Consider the following 19,012-nt stretch of genomic DNA (forward strand, 5'->3'; position numbering starts at 1 on the left):
ATATCAGGATTTACTTTTTTTTCCTGCAAGAGTGATTAGGTATTAGAACAGACTGCCCATGGAAGTAGTAGAGTCACCTTCCTTGAAGGTGTTTAAGAAACATGTGGACATAGCAACTAGGGACATGGTTTAATGGTTATGTTTGTATTAGGCTGAAGGTTGGACTCAATGATTTTAGAGATCTTTTCCAACTGAAATAAATCCATGGTTCTATGATTCCTTTCCTTAAGGGGCCTCTATGTGAAGAGAAGTTTCAAACAGACTATTTTACTTTCTTTGCAGACTTCTGAAGGTGTTCCACAGAAGGTATTCAGAACGTTAAAAGACCTCATCTACACTTTTGAAAAGCCAGATCAAGGACTAGTAATAAACCTCCGCTACCCAGTAAAGAAGCCACAAGACTCACAAAGAAGATGGAGGCTCAAGTCAGGAAATGACACCATTTATGATGGTGAGAAATACAGGCTGGGGTTGGAGCGGCTGGAGAGCAGCCAGACAGAGAGGGATCTGGGGGTGCTGACTGATACCCGCCTGAACATGAGCCAGCAGTGTGCCCAGGTGGCCAAGAGAGCCAGTGGCATCCTGGCCTGCATCAGGAATGGTGTAGTCAGCAGGAGCAGGGAGGTCATTCTGCCCCTGTACTCTGCACTGGTTAGACCTCACCTTGAGTATTGTGTTCAGTTCTGGGCCCCCCAGTTTAGGAGGGACATTGAGATGCTTGAGCGTGTCCAGAGAAGGGCGACGAGGCTGGGGAGAGGCCTTGAGCACAGCCCTACGAGGAGAGGCTGAGGGAGCTGGGATTGGTTAGCCTGGAGAAGAGGAGGCTCAGGGGAGACCTTATTGCTGTCTACAACTACCTGAGGGGTGGTTGTGGCCAGGAGGAGGTTGCTCTCTTCTCTCAGGTGGCCAGCACCAGAACATGAGGACACAGCCTCAGGCTGCGCCAGGGGAAATTTAGGCTGGAGGTGAGGAGAAAGTTCTTCCCTGAGAGAGTCATTGGGCACTGGAATGGGCTGCCTGGGGAGGTGGTGGAGTCGCCATCCCTGGGGCTGTTCAAGGCAGGATTGGATGTGCCACTTGGTGCCATGGTCTAGCCTTGAGCTCTGTGGTAAAGGGTTGGACTTGATGATCTGTGAGGTCTCTTCCAACCTTGATGACACTGTGATACTGTGATACTGTGAAATTTACCTCTTTGGGTTTTTTATTTTAATTGATGGGTGTGTGCTGAATGGCTTTAAGCTGGAGAAGGAGAGATTCAAGTTGGACATCAGGAGAAAGTTCTTCACAATGAAGGTGGTGAAATACCGAAACAGATTGCCAAAGGATGTGGTTGAGGCCCCGTTCCTGGAGACACTGATGTGGTCCTGGATAGCCTGATCTAGTTGGAGGTGTCCTTGCTGACTTCATTGGGGTGGACAAGATGACCTTTGAGGATCCCTTTTGTGATGGTTTGGGTGTTCCCTGCCCCCCCCCCCCCCCGCCCCCCACCTTTAGAAACCACCCAGACTAGACTCAGCCAGCTCTGGAAATATGAATGAAGCTTATATTTACAGCTAGCACAATATACAAGCAGATATTTACAGTTATAGACAGAAATAGACAAGGGAAAAGGTAATACAGAAACACAACTCCCCTCCCAGAAACCTGAGTCCCCAGGAGGGGCTCTCAACTGCCCCTTCACCTTCCCCCTGCCCCTCTCAACCTTACCCCAGACCCAGGGAAGAATGGAGGTTGGGCCAGGGGGTTAGGAAGCAAAGTGGATTAGCCCAAAACGGAAGGTGAGGTTAGAGAGATGCAGCTCAGCCAGCAGCCCCAGCCAGAGTGATGCCAAGAGTGTTATCTAATGTTTTTATTTCTTGCTCCTATACTTCTCAGCAAGCCTGTGAGCGAAGTAGACATCACCATTGTTTTGATTGCACAGCCTATGATCTAGTTCTTCTCACCAAAACGTTCTAGCCTGCTTCAAACTAGCACACCTTCCAACCCAATGCAATCTGAGACCTGCTTGCCCAGACAGAATTTCAACATCCTTCTCTCTTATGTTTATTGGAAAATAGTTATTCCCAGCTCACAGGTCACATACATTCATCCACCAAGAATCAGAAATTTAAATTGTGAGAGATTCATTGGAATGTTGTCCACAGCTCACTTTTTCACAGATGTTGATGTTTTTAGGCTAGGGAAGCCTGAAGATCAGTTTTACCCAGTATGGTTCTTATTCCAAGCTTGCAGAACCCTGCAGTTTGCAGGGAGTTGAGGCTGTGCTTTATCTTCTTTGTCTAGGTTGAAAGATATTTTTATACAAAAATGCAACTCTGTTATTATTGTTCCTTATGAAGAAATTCATTGCAGTGAGGGGTGTAAGATACTGGAACAGTTTGCCCAGAGAGGCCATGGATGCCTCTTCCCTGGAGGTGCTGAAGGCCAGAATGGATGGGGTTTTAAGCAAGCTGGTCTAGTGGAAGGCATCCCTGTCCATGGCAGTTTGAACTAAATGATCTTCAAGGTCCCTTCCAACCCAAACCATTCTATAATTCTATGAAGGAACTTATGGAATCTCTGTTGGCCTTGGGATTCTATGCTAGAGGAAACAAACAACCAAAACCCAAGTAAAAAAAACAAAGGACAACCAAACAAAGCAACCCAAACCCATCCAAACAAAACAAGCAAACAAAAAAAAACCCCCAAACCAAATAACCTACCAACCAAAAGTCAACCAACATCCCAAAGCATACTAACTCCTTAAGGTAGTATTTCTAAAATAAGCATCTAGCCTTGTGCTCAGGATCACTGCTTTGGAACCAGAAAGTTCAGTTTCTGGTTGACCTTCTGCTAATTTATGCTCACAGCACTCAAATACAAGGATAGAATTAGCATAGGATCATAGAATTGTTTCAGCTGGAAGAGGCCTCCAACCATTGACCTAACAGCACCACACAGAGAGAACAGTGAGAAACCACACTGAGTTACCTGTCCAGCTACACAGTCACAGGCTGTTCAGTGTGGGCTTTCAGGGGAGCCACTTCCAATGACCTCTCTTTTTCAATCGGTTTCTTTACAGAAATTGATGACAGTGAGTACGTCTCTGTCCTACCCTGAAGGATCTGTAACCTGGCACAACAGATGAGCTGCGAAGAGCTGCCAGCTGGGCATTCTCTGCTGTGGATCTGTACCTCTGCCATCAGCCTCTCCCTGTAGCAGACTGCTTAAAATGCTCTAAGCTCTGCTAAATCTCTAAACTCTTATTTTGTGCACGGTCCTTGTCACCTTGTTGGATAAGCAGATCATATTTCAGCTATGTCATGGAATACTAGTGTTACCCTGTGGTATGGAAGAACCCAAACCAAAAAGGTTGTGTTAAATCCATGCCATAATTGATCAACAACATGATTACAGTTCAGAATAATTTAAATCCTGACAAATAGCTCTGGTAGATTGCAAGAGGAGTGCAAGCTCTACATGCACATCTGTATGAAAACACATCCATACAAGAATCCATCTCACATTTAATTTGCTGCTGCCATTAGCTCTGTATTATAATGTGTATGAGGCTTGAGTGTTTTCTTTTTTCAGTGCAAGAATATATTTCAATCTTACTTCTAACTTCAAATATTTAACATACAGCTTTGTTGTGAAGGTGGTCTGCAACTAGCAGCCAAAGCCAAAACTGGAACAGATGTTACGGTTCTCCTAGTTGCTATTACCAACTCCAACCCTGTTTGTGATCTTCAGGAAGACAGTTGTGAGTTTAAGATGTTTCTCAAATCAGTTATATATTTTAGTGGGTGATACTAGCTATCCTCCTATCACATTTCTTTCAACCACTATTTGTTAAAGGACTTGTATACTTTGGACTTCACTATGAATTTAACAATGCTAATAATTTTTGGTGCCAGGCTCAACTGATACTTCTAGCAAGGAGGAGACAAAAAGTAATGTTATTTATTAACTCTGGTATTGCCATCAATGCTAACATACATCACGGAGTCACAGACTGCATTAGATTGCAGGGACCCTCAAAGGTCATCTTGTCCAGCCTCCCTGCAGTGAACAGGGACATCTCCAACTCGATGTGCCCAAATATCATGAATTAAAAATAAAAAGTAATTGTCCCTGTAAAATAGTGTAAGTGGAGAAGCAACCGGGAGAGAGGAGGGAGCCAAGGCAGAAGGGGCACCTAGCTGCGGGGCACCTAGCTGCAAGGTTGCTGTGGGCAAGAAGGGCAGCAGCAAGGTGAACTCAGGGAGAGTGGGCTCAGGTGGGAAGCTGTGGCAGCACCAGCCTTAAGGCTACCTTCCAGTTGTCCATCTGAGAGTGGCTGAGGCACTATGGATGCATAGGGTATATGGAGTCGCCTCTTCTCCCAGGCAACCAGCAATAGAACAAGGGGACACAGTCTCAAGTTGTGCCAGGGTAGGTATAGGCTGGATGTTAGGAAGAAGTTCTTCACAGAGAGAGTGATTGGCATTGGAATGGGCTGCCCAGGGAGGTGGTGGAGGCACCGTCCCTAGAGGTGTTCAAGCAAAGCCTGGCTGAGGCACTTAGTGCCATGGTCTAGTTGACTGGCTAGGGCTGGGTGCTAGGTTGGACTGGATGATCTTGGAGGTCTCTTCCAACCTGGTTGATTCTATGATTCTATGGAGTCCCTGCTCCTGGCAGTTGCACGAGGATGTGTTCCTCTGTGATCTGTGTTAGATAGCATTGTCCTGCTCCGGCAGGGGGTTTGGACTCGATGACCTCTTTGGGTCCCTTCCAACCCCTAACATCCTGTGATCCTACGAAAGGCTGAGAGAACTGGGTTTGTTTAGCCTTAGAACAGAAGGCTTAGGGGAGATTTTTATTACATCAGGAGAATGGTGACTCCCTTTTTATAAGGAGTCCCATGGAGAAGACAAGGGAGAACAGGTACAAATTACTACTGGGGAGATTTTGCTTGAACTCAAAAAAAAAAATGTTTCCCCAAGAGAATCACAGAATCAACCAGGTTGGAAGAGACCTCCAAGATCAGCCAGGCCAAGCTAGCACCCAGCCCTAGCCAGTCAATCAGACCATGGCACTAAGTGCCTCATCCAGGCTTTTCTTGAAGACCTCTAGGGACGGTGCCTCCACCACCTCCCTGGGCAGCCCATTCCAATGCCAATCACCCTCTCTGCCAACAACTTCCTCCTAACATCCAGCCTATATGTTCCCCGGCACAACTTGAGACTGTGTCCTTGTTCTGTTGCTGGTTGCCTGGCAGAAGAGGCCACCTCCAACCTGGTTACAACCTCCCTTCAGGCAGTTGTAGAGGGAATAGTTGGAAACATCGGAATCACCTCCGAAGAGAAGCAGTGAATTCCCCTACGCTGGGTCAGTTTGAAGGCCCAGCTTGGCAGGGTGCTGGACCATCTCACTTCAGCTGTGCTATCACCTAGGAAGGTTGGTCAAATGGTCCTTGGGGACATTTCCGACTTAGCGCTCTGGGATTCTGCCCTGTAGGGGCTGGAGGACTCGGCACAGTCCAGCTCCGCGCAGGGAAAGTTCCGCTGCCTCGCTGCACCGCACCGCGACCACCGCAGGCGGCGGCAGCGCCCGCGTAAGTGTCGCCCTCCAGTGGTACAGCAGCAGAATAGCCTCTTCTACGTCCCCGGCCAGCACTCGCCGGCCCTAACCCCGCCCCGCTCCCACGCCCCGAGAGGAAGATGGCGGCGGCCGCGCCTCCCGTCGTGCCCCGCGGCTCTGCCCGGCGCTGGGAGCTGCCGTCAAAATGGCGGCGGCAGCGGGAAATACGAACGGGGCTGTTTGTTCGTGCGTCTGAGAGGGCAGCGGAGCCGCTATGGACGCCTTGGGCTGTATGAAGTCTCTGCTTCTGGCAGCCACGCAGTACCGCGCCGCCAAGACACCGACTAATGCGGCGCTGCTGCAGCGCAGCCTGGAGGTAAGAGCGGAGCCGTGCCTTGGACACCTCCCCCCCCCAACTCCGGGACGTCGGTGGGAGCGGGGCGGTGGAGCCGGGAATCGGAGGGTGACTTGTGGTGTCCGTCTGGGATACAGGGCGTGGATGACTCTGTTTGGGCCCCAGCCTGACCCGGGTTCTCTTAGCCGCCGTTGTTCCGGAGCTGCCGGGACCTAGGCCGCCTCCGCGCCCGCCGCTGCGGGACCGACAGGGCCGGCGGCCTCAGCCGCTCACCGGGGAGAACTCGTCCGGTGCCCGGCTGCAGGGACACTCACAGTATCACCAGGGTTGGAAGAGACCTCACAGATCATCAAGTCCAACCCTTTACCACAGGGCTCAAGGCTAGACCATGGCACCAAGTGCCACGTCCAATCCTGCCTTGAACTGCCCCAGGGACGGCGACTCCACCACCTCCCCGGGCAGCCCATTCCAGTGTCCAATGACTCTCTCAGGGAAGAACTTTCTCCTCACCTCCAGCCTAAATCTCCCCTGGCACAGCCTGAGGCTGTGTCCTCTCGTTCTGGTGCTGGCCACCTGAGAGAAGAGAGCAACCTCCTCCTGGCCACAACCACCCCTCAGGTAGTCGGTAGTCAAGGAGAGTGTCGAATATGTCTCCGTTTCTGGTAACATCCCCAGGCCATGCTGATGTCCTCCATTGGAATGTTTTATAGTGTTTGTATTTCCAGCTGTGTGCACTATCTATATAATGCCTTATAATGGACTTTTTTAGTTTGTTTTCTTTTTTGTTTGTATTTTGTTTGGGTGTTTTTTTTTTTCCCCACATCCTCTAAATTCTGGCCCACAGGGATCATTTATTTTCATAGCTTAAAAATAAATTTTGAGTGGTGTACCTGCATCTGGAGTTTGTCTGGACCTGTATCTGCACTCGTACTCAGAGCCTGTCAGTTTCAGCAACGTGAAACCACAGAATGGTTTGGGTGGAAGGGACCCTCAAATATCATCTTGCTCAGCATCTCTGCAGTCAGTGTGGCCAGTAGGACAAGGGTAGTTATTCTTCCCCTGTACTCAGCACTGCTCAGGCCACACCTTGAGAACTGTGTCCAGTTCTGGGCCCCTCAATTCAAGAGAGCTGTTGAGGTGCTGGAATGTGTCCAGAGAAGGGCAACAAAGCTGGTGAGGGGCCTGGAACACAAACCCTATGAGGAGAGGCTGAGGGAGCTGGGGGTGTTTAGCCTGGAGAAGAGGAGGCTCAGGGCTGACCTTATTTCTGTCTACAACTACCTGAAGGGACAATTGTAACCAGGTGGGGGTTGGTCTCTTCTCCCAGGCAACCAGCAATAGAACAAGGGGACACAGTCTCAAGTTTTGCTGGGGGAACATATAGGCTGGATGTTAGGAGGAAGCTCTTCCCAGAGAGAGTGATTTGCATTGGAATGGGCTGCCCAGGGAGGTGGTGGAGTCACTGTCTCTGGAGATGTTCAAGAAAAGCCTGGATGAGGCACTTGGTGCCGTGGTCTGGTTGACTGGATAGGGCTGTGGGATAAGTTGGCCTGGATGATCTTGGAGGTCTCTTCCAACCTGGTTAATTCTATGATTCTGAAAGATATCTGCAGCTAGGTCAGGTTGGTCAGAGACCCCATCAAGCTTGACCTTGAATTTCTCCAGGGATGGAGCCTCCACCACCTCTGTGGTCAACCGGTTCCAGTATTTCAGAGGTCTCTGGGGCTAAGGGGCAGGTCTGTCCATTTCCTTGACTACCAGATAAAACCCTGGGCACGCCAACCCTTGTGGTGGACATACTTGGTATGTTGGGAGATTGACTGAATTGCCTCATCTGTAAAGTACCTTTTTCAAATGCAGATTTATTAATTGCTAAGCCATTTATGTAATAGAGAAGAAAGCTGAGTTGAATGCTATATCCACTGTAAGATATACAGGAAATATGCAAACTCAACATTATCCTACTTTGTTATGTGAGTGTAACTCCTATCTACCTATATCAATGTGCAGCTTTTATCATTTTTAATGTCTTATATAGCTTCCTTCAATTTGGGTTTCACATTTTTATTTCAAGCACAGCGCACCCCCAAAGCAGCATTGCCTGCTACTATTTATGCTTCTTGCAGAGTTGAACTTTTGGGTTCACAGATTGTGACTGCATCAGGTTACATTCGAAGGGACCCTCAAAGGTCATCTTGTCCAAGTCCACTGCAACAAGTAGGGACATCTCCAATGAGATCAGGCTGCCCAGGGCCACAGCTTCTACTCTATCTTCAGAAAGCAGGCTGATTACTAAATGTTTGCCTGGACTACTCTGATTACCCTTTCACAATAAGTAAACCATCTCTTTTATCTACTGTAAAACATGTAGGAAGACTAACCTGTTATTAATACTGTTCAATATGTGAAGAAATACAAACTATTGCTCCTCTACAGAGATTGACAGCATTCATACTAACAGCATTCTTTTCAGAAAGCCATTAGAAGATGCTTCAGCATGTTAAAAGAAGCATGTGGGCATGGAACTTCAAGACATAGCTTAATGGCCATGGTGGTGTTAGGTCTAGAGTTGGACTCTGTGATCTTAGAAGCCTTTTTCAATCCGAACACTTCTCTGATTCTATAATTTATCACAATGTAAATGTGTTACTTTCCAAGAATAAAGGGAATGTACACACAGAAATGAAAGCCAGATTCTCCCAAAACTTTATTTTTTCAACAGTTGTGAATATAAATGTCCTGTTAGTGTCATTTACATTCTCAGTTTGTCTAATAGGGTAAAATCTGTTGAATATTGCTTTGACTTCTGTGTAAAATGGTTCATTGCAGACAAGTAACTAAGGTTGGCACTCTTCTTTCATCTACAGGTTATCTCTGGACTGAAGCTTACACGATTATTTGCTTCCAACCAGATTCTACCAAGCGAATGTCTCAGCTGCCTAGTAGAACTCCTTGAGGATGCTAATATAAACCCATCTCTGACCTTGTCTGTCATTACTTTGCTGTCACAGCTAGGTAAGGTTTGCATCTGAACCTTTTATTCTTTGGCCTGGGAACGGGAAGACAATACAGGTGCTGATTCTGTGGCATGAGTGATGAACTTCTTGGAAAGGACATAAGGTTGTGAAAGACAAAGTGATTTTCATTGTGGAACTGCTCTCAGGTGAGCCTCCTGGCTGTATGTAAAAGGCCAGCTCACATGTTTAATTGCCATGAGAAGCACATTTGAAGTCATCACTGTGAAATGACGTTGTCCATGCTTGTCAGAATTTGTTTCCTGACTGGAAAAAGTGAAGAGTTATCCTCTTGTCCTTCATTATTTTGGGGTTTTTTATAGCTTGAAAAGACTTCTTTGAAGTGAAGAAACACATCTAAGGGAGACAAAGATGGGAGAAACTGTGTTACATCAACAATTTACAACCTCCCACTTGAGTGTTTGCTGACTGGCATTTTGTGCTCTCCAATGTCCTGGGCTAGGCCCATAAAGTCTCCTAGTTATGAAAGAGGTTCTGCTGCTGCTTGCTTATTTCTTGAGGTGGTGTTTGTGGTTTTTGCTTGGTTTTGTCCATTTCACAGAAGTGGGATTCATTGTTTAGAGGAGCTTTGTGCTCACCATAACCTATGTGTGCAGGTTATACACACAGCAAAAAAAACTCCCTTCACTGCTTAATTTCTTATCATGTACAAGTAGTTACTCAAGATTTTAATCCTTTATGATGACTCCTTGTTAATCTTTTCTGCTTCTTGATGGTTTTCATCTTTCTAAGCTTGCTTTTATTTTTCACACAATTACTGTAAAATTTTATTTATCTCAGAATTTTTAAACTATTTTTTTCCAGCCTACTGTCTCTGGAAAAGAAGTTAAGAATTATTCTTCCTCCAACTGTTCTGTTGGTTTACCCATCATCCTTGTTTGCTGTATCTTTTCCAGTACTACCTAAGCATAAATGGCTTTTGACATTTAATTATTACTAAATAGCTCTATTGAGTTATCAGTTGTAGCTCACTTGCCCATCATAGTGAGAAGCAAAAAACTGAGATAATGGATTTTAAGCCTTAAAGCTTTTTAAATGCTGGTCTCAAGATCTCAAATAAAATTACAGCTTTGTAGGTAGGAGGTGTCCAAGCACCTTAAAGAAAAGTATTGGTGCTTGAATTAACTGTAAGATGAGATGTAAGGTAGAGATTCAACTTATTTGTAGTTATTTGTGAAACATAAAGGCAAAACTCTGGTTTCTGCTTAGACTGGTGGCTAATAAAGCAGTTGATTTTGCTATTAGATAGGAGTTTTTGGTTAATAATTCTTCATTTCTAGCTTTAGACAATGAGACTAGAGAATCTCTTCAGGATACGTACAATCTGACCAGTGTGCTGGCAGGAGTGGTTCATCGAAGTGCTACTAATCCTAGTGACCCAGCCTTACTGCAGGTAACAAGAACTAAGTCATTCATTGATTCTTAGAACAGCTTGAGTTGGAAGGGAGCTTAAAGATCAAGTAGTTCAACCCCCCTGCCATGAGCATGGACACCTTTCACTAGACCAGGTTTCTCAAGGCCTTATCCGACATGGCCTTGACCACCTCCAGGGAGAGGGCATCATTACCTCCCTGGGGAGCCTGTTCCATTGTCTCACCACCCTTACTGTAAAGAATGAATGTCTTTCTGATATCTACTATTAATACTTACTAATATTTGGCTACTGTGACTTAGCTTTCTCTAGACTGTGTGCAAATAATACATTTTAAATCTCCATCTGAAATCATGGAGGCTCAGGGGTGACCTCATTGCTGTCTACAACTACCTGAAGGGACATTGTAGCCAGGTGGGGGTTGGCCTCTTCTCCCAGGCAACCAGCAATAGAACAAGGGGACACAGTCTCAAGTTGTGCTGGGGGAAGTATTGGCTGGATGTTAGGAGGAAGTTGTTGGCAGAGAGAGTGATTGGCATTGGAATGGGCTACCCAGGGAGGTGGTGGAGTCACCGTCCCTGGAGGTGTTCAAGACTGGATGAAGCACTTGGTGCCATGGTCTAGTTGACTGGATAGGGCTGGGTGCTAGGTTGGACTGGATGATTTTGGAGGTCTCTTCCAACCTGGTTGATTCTATGGGTGAGGAAAGTTGATCTGATCTCTGTTTCATTTGCTTATAAGCCTAGTGTGACAAGATTTTTACACTACATAGAGTTTTGTAGCTTCTCTTTAATATTCCTTGTGCTTCTCACCTACTCTGATTGAAGCAATTAAACTAAAAACAATTAATTCAACCCACAAAACAATAAGCACAAAGCCAACAATTAAAAACATGGTTTTAAAATTATTTCAAGAAACCAGTGCTTGACAGCTTGGGAGGTTATTTTAAAGTTGAGATACTTCATTGTTTCTCCTAATGTTCTTAACAAAAGGCTGGAGACTGTTGTCCAGTTGATACTTTAACAGCTAATCATGGAGGTGTGAAAGGAGAGCTCTGGCTGCCATTTTTCATGGAAGGTTTGCAGGACATGCATGGCTCCTTCCCTCTGGTTGGTGCCTTCTGCTAGTGAATGCAGGAGGGCTGTGCTAATGGAAACTTAATTTTAGGAGGCAAGTGCAGACCTTAGTGATTTAAGAAAATAAACCTTTATTTTAAGTGAACACCTGTCTCCTCCCAGTTAGACTTCACCAGTTTCAGCCTGGCCTTTCTGTGCATTTAACAGCAAAGGGTTTTTGTTCTTTTTAACTATGCACAGATTTTCTCATATGTGCTTTAAGCTTTCAACCAAGTACTTTCTGGCTACTTGTGGTAGCATCTCCTTTCTAGTGGAGGGAAACCAGAGAATGGATTTTCCAGTAGAGGGAAAGCAGAAAATGGATTTTCTAGAAGTTCTTTGATCTGTGGAAAAGGAGTTGAACATCCAGTGAAGAAGACTTTTCTCACAGTTTGCATATTTCTCAAAGCAGTTGGAGTACCAGAAGATGACATTCAGTGGGAGAGATTTTGTAGTCACCAAATAGATCCAATTGTAAGGCCTTTAATCTCTTACATCAGATATTTACATGGTGAGATTTTGTTTCAGCTGATACTCTATGCTGTGATTTTTCTCATGTTTGAATATATTCACATGAACTCGGTTATACTATGTGCTGAAAGAGTGCTTCAGGGAGGACTTTGCTACCATTAGATTTGTTTGCAGTATTCACAGCAAACCTGTCTTCCTATAAACATAAATTTCTGCAAAATGTTGCAAAGCACTTTTTGGTTTTTGGTGAAACTTACAAATCTTTCAGTAAGGTAAAGCCCTTTTCTCTGACAGAAGTGAGAACTTACTGAGGGAGCAAAAGGAAGACTGGGATGAGCTAAAAAGGTCTGTCAAAATAAAACCTTAACTATCTGCCTATGCTTTAATAAGCACATTGGTCTGATAGAACAATACTCAATGTGCTTGCAGCAGCTCATGTAATTACATTCATAGAATCAACCAGGTTGGAAGAGACCTCCAAGCTCGTCCAGTCCAACCTAGCACCCAGCCCTAGCCAGTCAACTAGACCATGGCACTAAGTGCCTCATCCAGTCTTTTCTTGAACACCTCTAGGGATGGTGACTCCACCACCTCCCTGGGCAGCCCATTCCAATGCCAATCACTCTCTCTGGGAAGAACTTCCCCCTAACATCCAGCCTATACCTCCCCTGGCACAACTTGAGACTGTGTCCCCTTGTTCTGTTGCTGGTTGTCTGGCAGAAGAGACCAACCGCCCCCTGGCTACAACCTCCCTTCAGGTAGCTGTAGACAGCAATGAGGTCAGCCCTGAGCCTCCTCTTCTCCAGGCTGCACACCCCCAGCTCCCTCAGCCTCTCCTCATAGGGTTTGTGTTCCAGGCCCCTCACCAGCTTTGTTGCCCTTCTCGACACCTTCCAGCACCTCAACATCTCTCTTGAATTGAGGAGCCCAGAACTGGACACAGGACTCAAGGTGTGGCCTGAGCAGTGCTGAGCACAGGGGCAGAATAACCTCCCTTGTCCTGCTGGCCACACTGTTCCTGATGCAGGCCAGGATGCCATTGGCTCTCTTGGCCACCTGGGCACACTGCTAGCTCATCTTCAGCCTACTATCTACCAGTACCCCCAGATCCCTTTCTTCCTGGCTGCTCTCCAGCTACTCTGTCCCCAGCCTGTAATGCTGCCTGGGGTTGTTGTGGCCAAAGTGCAGAACCCTGCACTTGGCCTTGTTAAATCTCATCCCATTGGCATCTGCCCACCCATCCAGCCTGTCTAGGTCCCTCTGCAGGGCTCTCCTACCTTCCAACAGATCAACACCTGCTCCTAGCTTGGTGTCATCTGCAAACTTACTGATGCTGGACTCAATCCCGTCGTCCAGATCATCAATAAAGATGTTGAACAGGACTGGGCCCAGCACTCATCCTTGGGGAACACGTTGTTATAGAGTCTGAAAATTAATTCAGTTGTGGTCTCTTATTTGTCCTTTCAGTTTCAGCTTCTGTAAGTTGTAGCATTCTTCAATGAGGTGCTGTAGGAAAGATGTAATGTGAATAATGTTTTATTTTCTCAGAGCGTTCAGTTGCTGCAGAAGCTAACCTACAATGCTCCGGTGTTCTCTGCTGGCTCCAACATTGATGAGTTAGTTTCATTCCTAATGCATCATGTGTAAGTGTGTGCTCATCTTTTGGGAAATACTTGAGGAAGTTTCTATACTTTCTGAAGGGCATTAGCACATTGCATTAACCTGGTCTAGTTGTCTGACAACAATTTGGTCTAGTTGTCTGAGCTGTGATATTTTTGCTCTGTAGTTAACAGGATTTTCTTGGAAAACCATGTTGTTACAGATGATCAAATGCAATGGTTGTGGGACCGTGGGTGATTGAATATTAACTGCCTCTGTAGCCCACCTCCACACCCCTGGGAGCAGGCAGCTAACAAAATGAAAAGCCAGAAGAAAATCTTGTCTCTCTTGTTAGAATAATCTGAATTTTGTGTAAGTGTCCTTGCAAGAGGTCTAGTGACCATTAAAAGCACCTGTAATATGCAACCTTTGATAGCACTGATCTCTGATAATTTTTTCTCAGATGTACTTTCTTAAGAACTGCCCACACTTTGGGGACTGCAGTCTGAATTTTGCTTTGCTTAGCAGAATGGTGTCTAATTAAAAAACAAACAAAACTAAAGCAACAAACAACAAAACGAAGCAGAACCACAACACCCCACTTTCAAGCAAAACAAACAAAATAACCAAACCAACCAAACCCCCAAACCACATCCCCCCCTAAACCAAACCTAATGTTAAAACCACCATACAAAGTCCCTCAACCACACTGTCCCCCATCCTATACTTTCTTGTCATTAAATTCTGCATGCTTTCATAAAAATATCCATGTTTAAACTTCTGACATTTTCTTTTTAAGTCAGACTACTGAAGATGAATTAATGATACCATGCTTAGGACTCCTGGCAAATCTTTGTCGTCACAATTTATCAGTTCAAACTCAAATAAAATCTTTGGTAAGAGTTTTGGTTTTGTGGCATGATTCTCTGGCTTGAGGGGGAAAGAGCTACTTGACTGTGGGGATTTACCTTAGTGTTTTATAGGCATTTTCTTTGTGACAATAACAACCCTAACCTGCTTGTTCTGCAGAGCTGGTGGTAGGTTTTCCCCTGTTGGAGAAAATACCCACTAGGAACAGGCAGATGAGTGTTCTCTTCCCTACATTACTATGTTGTTGCAATCACCTGTGTTGTGCATTCAGTTTCTGCAACTGTTCTCTGCAAGTGGAAGTGAAAATTTAAGCATTCTACCTGAATGTTGCTAACATATAAAGACTCTAGTTGAATTTTTGGTAAGCTGCATTAACTTTGGCCAAGAGATTTGCCATTTAAAAGATAAATCAGTAAAATAGCACAGATCTTAATGGATTCAAAGCCCCTCAGCTAACATTATCTGTGGATACTGGATGCATCAACAGGTAACTCAGTTCCTGCCTCTGTAAATCAGTACAAATGTAACTTTTTTCATTCAGAAATACAAATTTGTCTACCTGGCAGTGAATGTTGTCATCTTTACTTTTAAAGAGGGGGTGGGGAAAAAAAGGACCTATTGTCAGATGAGATTGCTGAGCAGAGAAAGGGATAGGAGTCAATTTTCCAGTAGGTATTTTCTATTAGATACTTCAGCAAAACAATATTTTTATCTTTCTTTAAAATATTTTTTCCTTGGGTTGTGTATTTTGAGTTTTGGTTTTAAATTTTTCTCATGCAACTTCAGCAGGATCTAGTCACAGATTCACTGGTTGCATTGAGTTGGATGGGGTGCCCTCAAAGGTCACACTCAAAGGTCCATCTAACATCATGCAGCAGAACACTAAAACAGATTTCCTAGAGAACTGCTACCTTGATATAATATTTTTTGTGTTATTATTTGTGTGGCTTATAAATATGTACAGTCTGTCAGTTTGGTGTTTCAGACATCATAAATTTTACTTTGTTCTATATGTTTCTCCTTTTTATCCTAGAATAATGTGAAGAGCTTCTATCGTACCTTAATAAGTTTCCTGGCCCATAGCAGCCTGACTGTGGTTGTGTTTGCACTTTCAGTATTATCAAGCCTTACTTTAAATGAAGAAGTAGGAGAAAAAGTAAGTGATACTTGGAAATTACAGTGAATCGTAGAATCAACCAGGTTGGAAGAGACCTCCAAGATCATCCAGTCCAACCTAGCACCCAGTCCTATCCAGTCATCTAGACCATGGAACTAAGTGCCTCGTCCAAAATGTGTTTGCCAGTCACACTGGCCAAATAGAACTTTTAATTCCAACCAATTTTAGTCATCAAAAGGCTCAGCAAGTTAAGTGTGTGCCCATACTTAATTTTCTTCTTCCTTTTAGCTCTTTCACGCTCGAAATATTCATCAGACATTTCAGCTAATATTCAATATTGTTGTAAATGGAGATGGCACTCTCACAAGGAAATACTCTGTTGATCTACTCATGGATCTTCTGAAGAACCCCAAAATTGCAGATTATCTGACCAGGTATGACTTCACTTCCCAGAACTACAGGATAATTTTTCTACAAGCTCTTGTTCACTTTCTTTGCTGTATGCTCTTTGTATTCTGAACCAAACACTGGGAAAAAATTCCTTAGGTGTTTTATGAATGTTACCACCTGAAACCAATTCTTGTGTTTCACACAAGTGTCAATCAAAATCTGCTTCTGCAGTGTAACTTGAGGGAATATTGAATAGTGTAATCAGTAATTCTTTGAGCAGTACTTGTAGTCAGAGAATTTGAGTAGCTGTCTTGCCTTTTACAGGCCTGTTTTATCTCAAAGTGGAGTTGTATGGTTTAAGTAGTAGTAATTTTACTGGGGAGTATCTGTGGATTGTTCAGCTAGTAGTTCTGCACATACAGCTAGCCAAATTTAGTTGCTGAATATCAGTCTAAAGCTAGCAGTAAAAATAGCTCAAAATCTTATTTTAGGCTTATATTATTTCTTTCATTGCTTTCACTCTTAGATTTTTTTGAAGCTTACTCTTTTTAAAACAAGAATTACAGTATCAAAACTGTCACTGTTCTTGAAGTACTTGGGGTAAGAAGGAGAATAGGACATTTGCATTTTTCACTTCCTCTGAGTGTCTCTGTGAAGTTTCTCTTTTTTTCTTTGTTGATTAATATGTTTGTGTTTTGTTCTCTTCTTGATGCTGCAGATATGAGCACTTTAGCTCATGCCTTGGTCAAGTATTAGACCTTCTTCATGGAAGGGATCCTGATTCATCATTTAAGGTATTTTCTGCCTTTTTTTTCTGTTTGTTTAAAAGTAAAATGTACAAATCCTAATCTAGTTATGCTTTTGTAGTCATAAGTGGACTCCTTGTATCCAAGGGCTTATAATGAAATACATTGACTTTAGAACTCTTAAGTAACCTATAGCATTCACCAAGTTTACATTTTATGGAATTATTTTTTTTAAGTTGCAATAGTTGTGTGTTTTTTCCCTACCAGATTGTGTTTCTGCTATCAGGCGACAGTCATAAAGGCAACAAGCCAACACAAACATCTTTTCTTCTTTGGCTAATAGGAAATTTGGGGATTGTGCTAGTTTGAGCCTAGCTAGAATGTTTTGGTGAGATTATAAGCTGTGGAATGAAAACAAGGCTGATGTCTACCTCACTCATTGGTTTGCTGAGATATATAAGAATAAGAATCAAAACATAGATATGGCACTCACTTCTACTTCTGCTGGGGAACTGGCTGAGCTGCATCTCTAACCTCACACCTCTCTGCTGTTTCTTTGACTAATCCACATTGCTTCCTAACCCCCTGGCCAAACCTCCATTCTTCCTTGGGCCTGGGGTAAGGTTGAGAGGGGTAGGGGGAAGAGTGACTGGAAGCCCCTCCTGGGGACTCAGGTTTCTGGGAGGGCTGTTGTGTTTCTGTATTCCTTTTTACCTTGTCTATTTCTGTCTATAACTGCATATACTGTAAATATCTGCTTGTATATTCTACTAAGCTGTAAATAATAAGCTTCATTCAATTTCCAGAGCCAGCTGAGTCTAGTCTGGGTGATTTCCAAAGTGTGGGGGGGCAGGGAACACCCAAACCATCACAGGGGAGTTACCAAAAATGCAATCTCTGGCCAAAACTAGAATTAATACTACTCAGACTTTGAACCGGTATAGGAGTAGGTTCTTCCCCATTGAATAAATTGATGGCACATTTGGTTAAGCAGTTAAGCATTGAATTTAGCTTTTCCTCTTAGGAAGAAGTTCTTCAATATGAGGGTGGTGAGACACTGGAACAGGTTGCCCAGGAATGTCATGGATACCTGGGTGCTGGAGGTGTTCAAAGCCAGGTTGGACAGAGCCTTGTGCAACCTGGTCTAGTTGAAGATGTCCCTACCCATGGCCAAGTGGGTTGGAGTAGATGATCTCAAAGGTGCCTTCCAACCTAAGCTGTTCTGTGGTTCTGTAAATGAAATGTTGCTGGAAATTAAAATATGAAATGTCATAAAAGTATTTGGGCTAAATATATTTGGGAAACATCTTAAGCTTTTTTTTTTTTAATGTATGTGTTACACATCATATTAAATTATAATGTTTTTCATAGATTCACAGAATGGTTTGGATTCTAAAGGACCTTAAAGATCATCTAGTTCCAACCCCCCTCCCATGGGCAGGGACACCTCCCACTAGACCAAGTTGCTCAATGCTCCATGCAATCTGGCTTTGAACACTTAAAAGGAGAGGGAATAACCTCTTTGAGAAACCAGTGTCTCACAACTTTCCCTGTAAAGAATTTCTTCTTAATATCAAGTATAAATCTCCCCTCTTCCAGCTCAAAGACATTGCCCATTGTCATTATTACAAGCTCTTGTAAAATGTTCCTCCCCAGCTTTCTTGTGGGCCCCATCCAGGCCCCTTTTACACATGTGTTTTTTGTTGTTTGTTAATCATCATAGAATCAACCAGGTTGGAAGAGACCTCCAAGACATCCAGTCCAACCTAGCACCCAGCCCTATCCAGTCAACTAGACCATGGCACTAAGTGCCTCAGCCAGGCTTTTCTTGAACACCTCCAGGGACGGTGACTCCACCACCTCCCTGGGCAGCCCATTCCAATGCCAATCATTCTCTCTGGCAAGAACTTCCTCCTAACATCCAGCCTATACTTCCCCTAGCACAACTTGAGACTGTGTCCCCTTGTTCTGTTGCTGGTTGTCTGGGAGAAAAGACCAACCCCTACCTGGCTGCAACCTCCCTTTAGGTAGTTGTAGACAGCAGTGAGGTCACCCCTGAGCCTCCTCCAGGGCGCACACCCCCAGCTCCCTCAGCCTCTCCTCATAGGGTTTGTGTTCCAGGCCCCTCACCAGCTTTGTTGCCCTTCTCTGGACACGTTCCAGCACCTCAACATAATTTTATTTAGTGACATAAATTGCTAACCTTTCCAGAGGGTGTTCATCTCTGTCTTTAAGTATGCACATGTGCATCTCTTTGTGTGTCTCAAGACTTTCCCTCATGAAAGGAGGTTATAGTGAAGTGAAGGTCAGTCTCTTCTATCTAGTATGAGAATGAGAGGTAATGGCCTGAAATTGTTTATGTTGGATATTAGGAAAAATTTCTTCCCTCCAGGAGTGGTCA

The 19,012-nt window shown here is 44.3% G+C and overlaps 2 protein-coding genes across 7 annotated transcripts in view; both read left to right on the plus strand.

The window, feature by feature from the left end:
• Positions 1 to 4,247, plus strand: part of SH2D1B (SH2 domain containing 1B) — a 48,009-nt gene extending 43,762 nt beyond the window's left edge. For all 4 annotated transcript variants that reach the window (XM_064143981.1, XM_064143982.1, XM_064143983.1 and 1 more), the window contains 2 exons: positions 283 to 451; positions 3,062 to 4,247. In XM_064143981.1, coding sequence (XP_064000051.1) covers positions 283 to 451; positions 3,062 to 3,099 — 207 coding nt within the window. In that variant the 3' untranslated portion in view covers positions 3,100 to 4,247. The remainder of the gene's footprint in view (positions 1 to 282; positions 452 to 3,061) is intronic.
• Positions 4,248 to 5,754: 1,507 nt separating this feature from the next.
• Positions 5,755 to 19,012, plus strand: part of CIP2A (cellular inhibitor of PP2A) — a 31,770-nt gene continuing 18,512 nt past the window's right edge. For 2 of the 3 annotated variants that reach the window (XM_064143126.1, XM_064143127.1), the window contains exons 1-8: positions 5,755 to 5,917; positions 8,764 to 8,911; positions 10,212 to 10,324; positions 13,438 to 13,532; positions 14,288 to 14,384; positions 15,392 to 15,514; positions 15,764 to 15,909; positions 16,584 to 16,659. In XM_064143126.1, coding sequence (XP_063999196.1) covers positions 5,816 to 5,917; positions 8,764 to 8,911; positions 10,212 to 10,324; positions 13,438 to 13,532; positions 14,288 to 14,384; positions 15,392 to 15,514; positions 15,764 to 15,909; positions 16,584 to 16,659 — 900 coding nt within the window. In that variant the 5' untranslated portion in view covers positions 5,755 to 5,815. The remainder of the gene's footprint in view (positions 5,918 to 8,763; positions 8,912 to 10,211; positions 10,325 to 13,437; positions 13,533 to 14,287; positions 14,385 to 15,391; positions 15,515 to 15,763; positions 15,910 to 16,583; positions 16,660 to 19,012) is intronic. The other variant, XM_064143128.1, reaches the window with a different exon arrangement.

The sequence above is a fragment of the Pogoniulus pusillus genome, chromosome 5, assembly GCF_015220805.1.
Source record: "Pogoniulus pusillus isolate bPogPus1 chromosome 5, bPogPus1.pri, whole genome shotgun sequence".
Lineage (NCBI taxonomy): Eukaryota > Metazoa > Chordata > Aves > Piciformes > Lybiidae > Pogoniulus > Pogoniulus pusillus.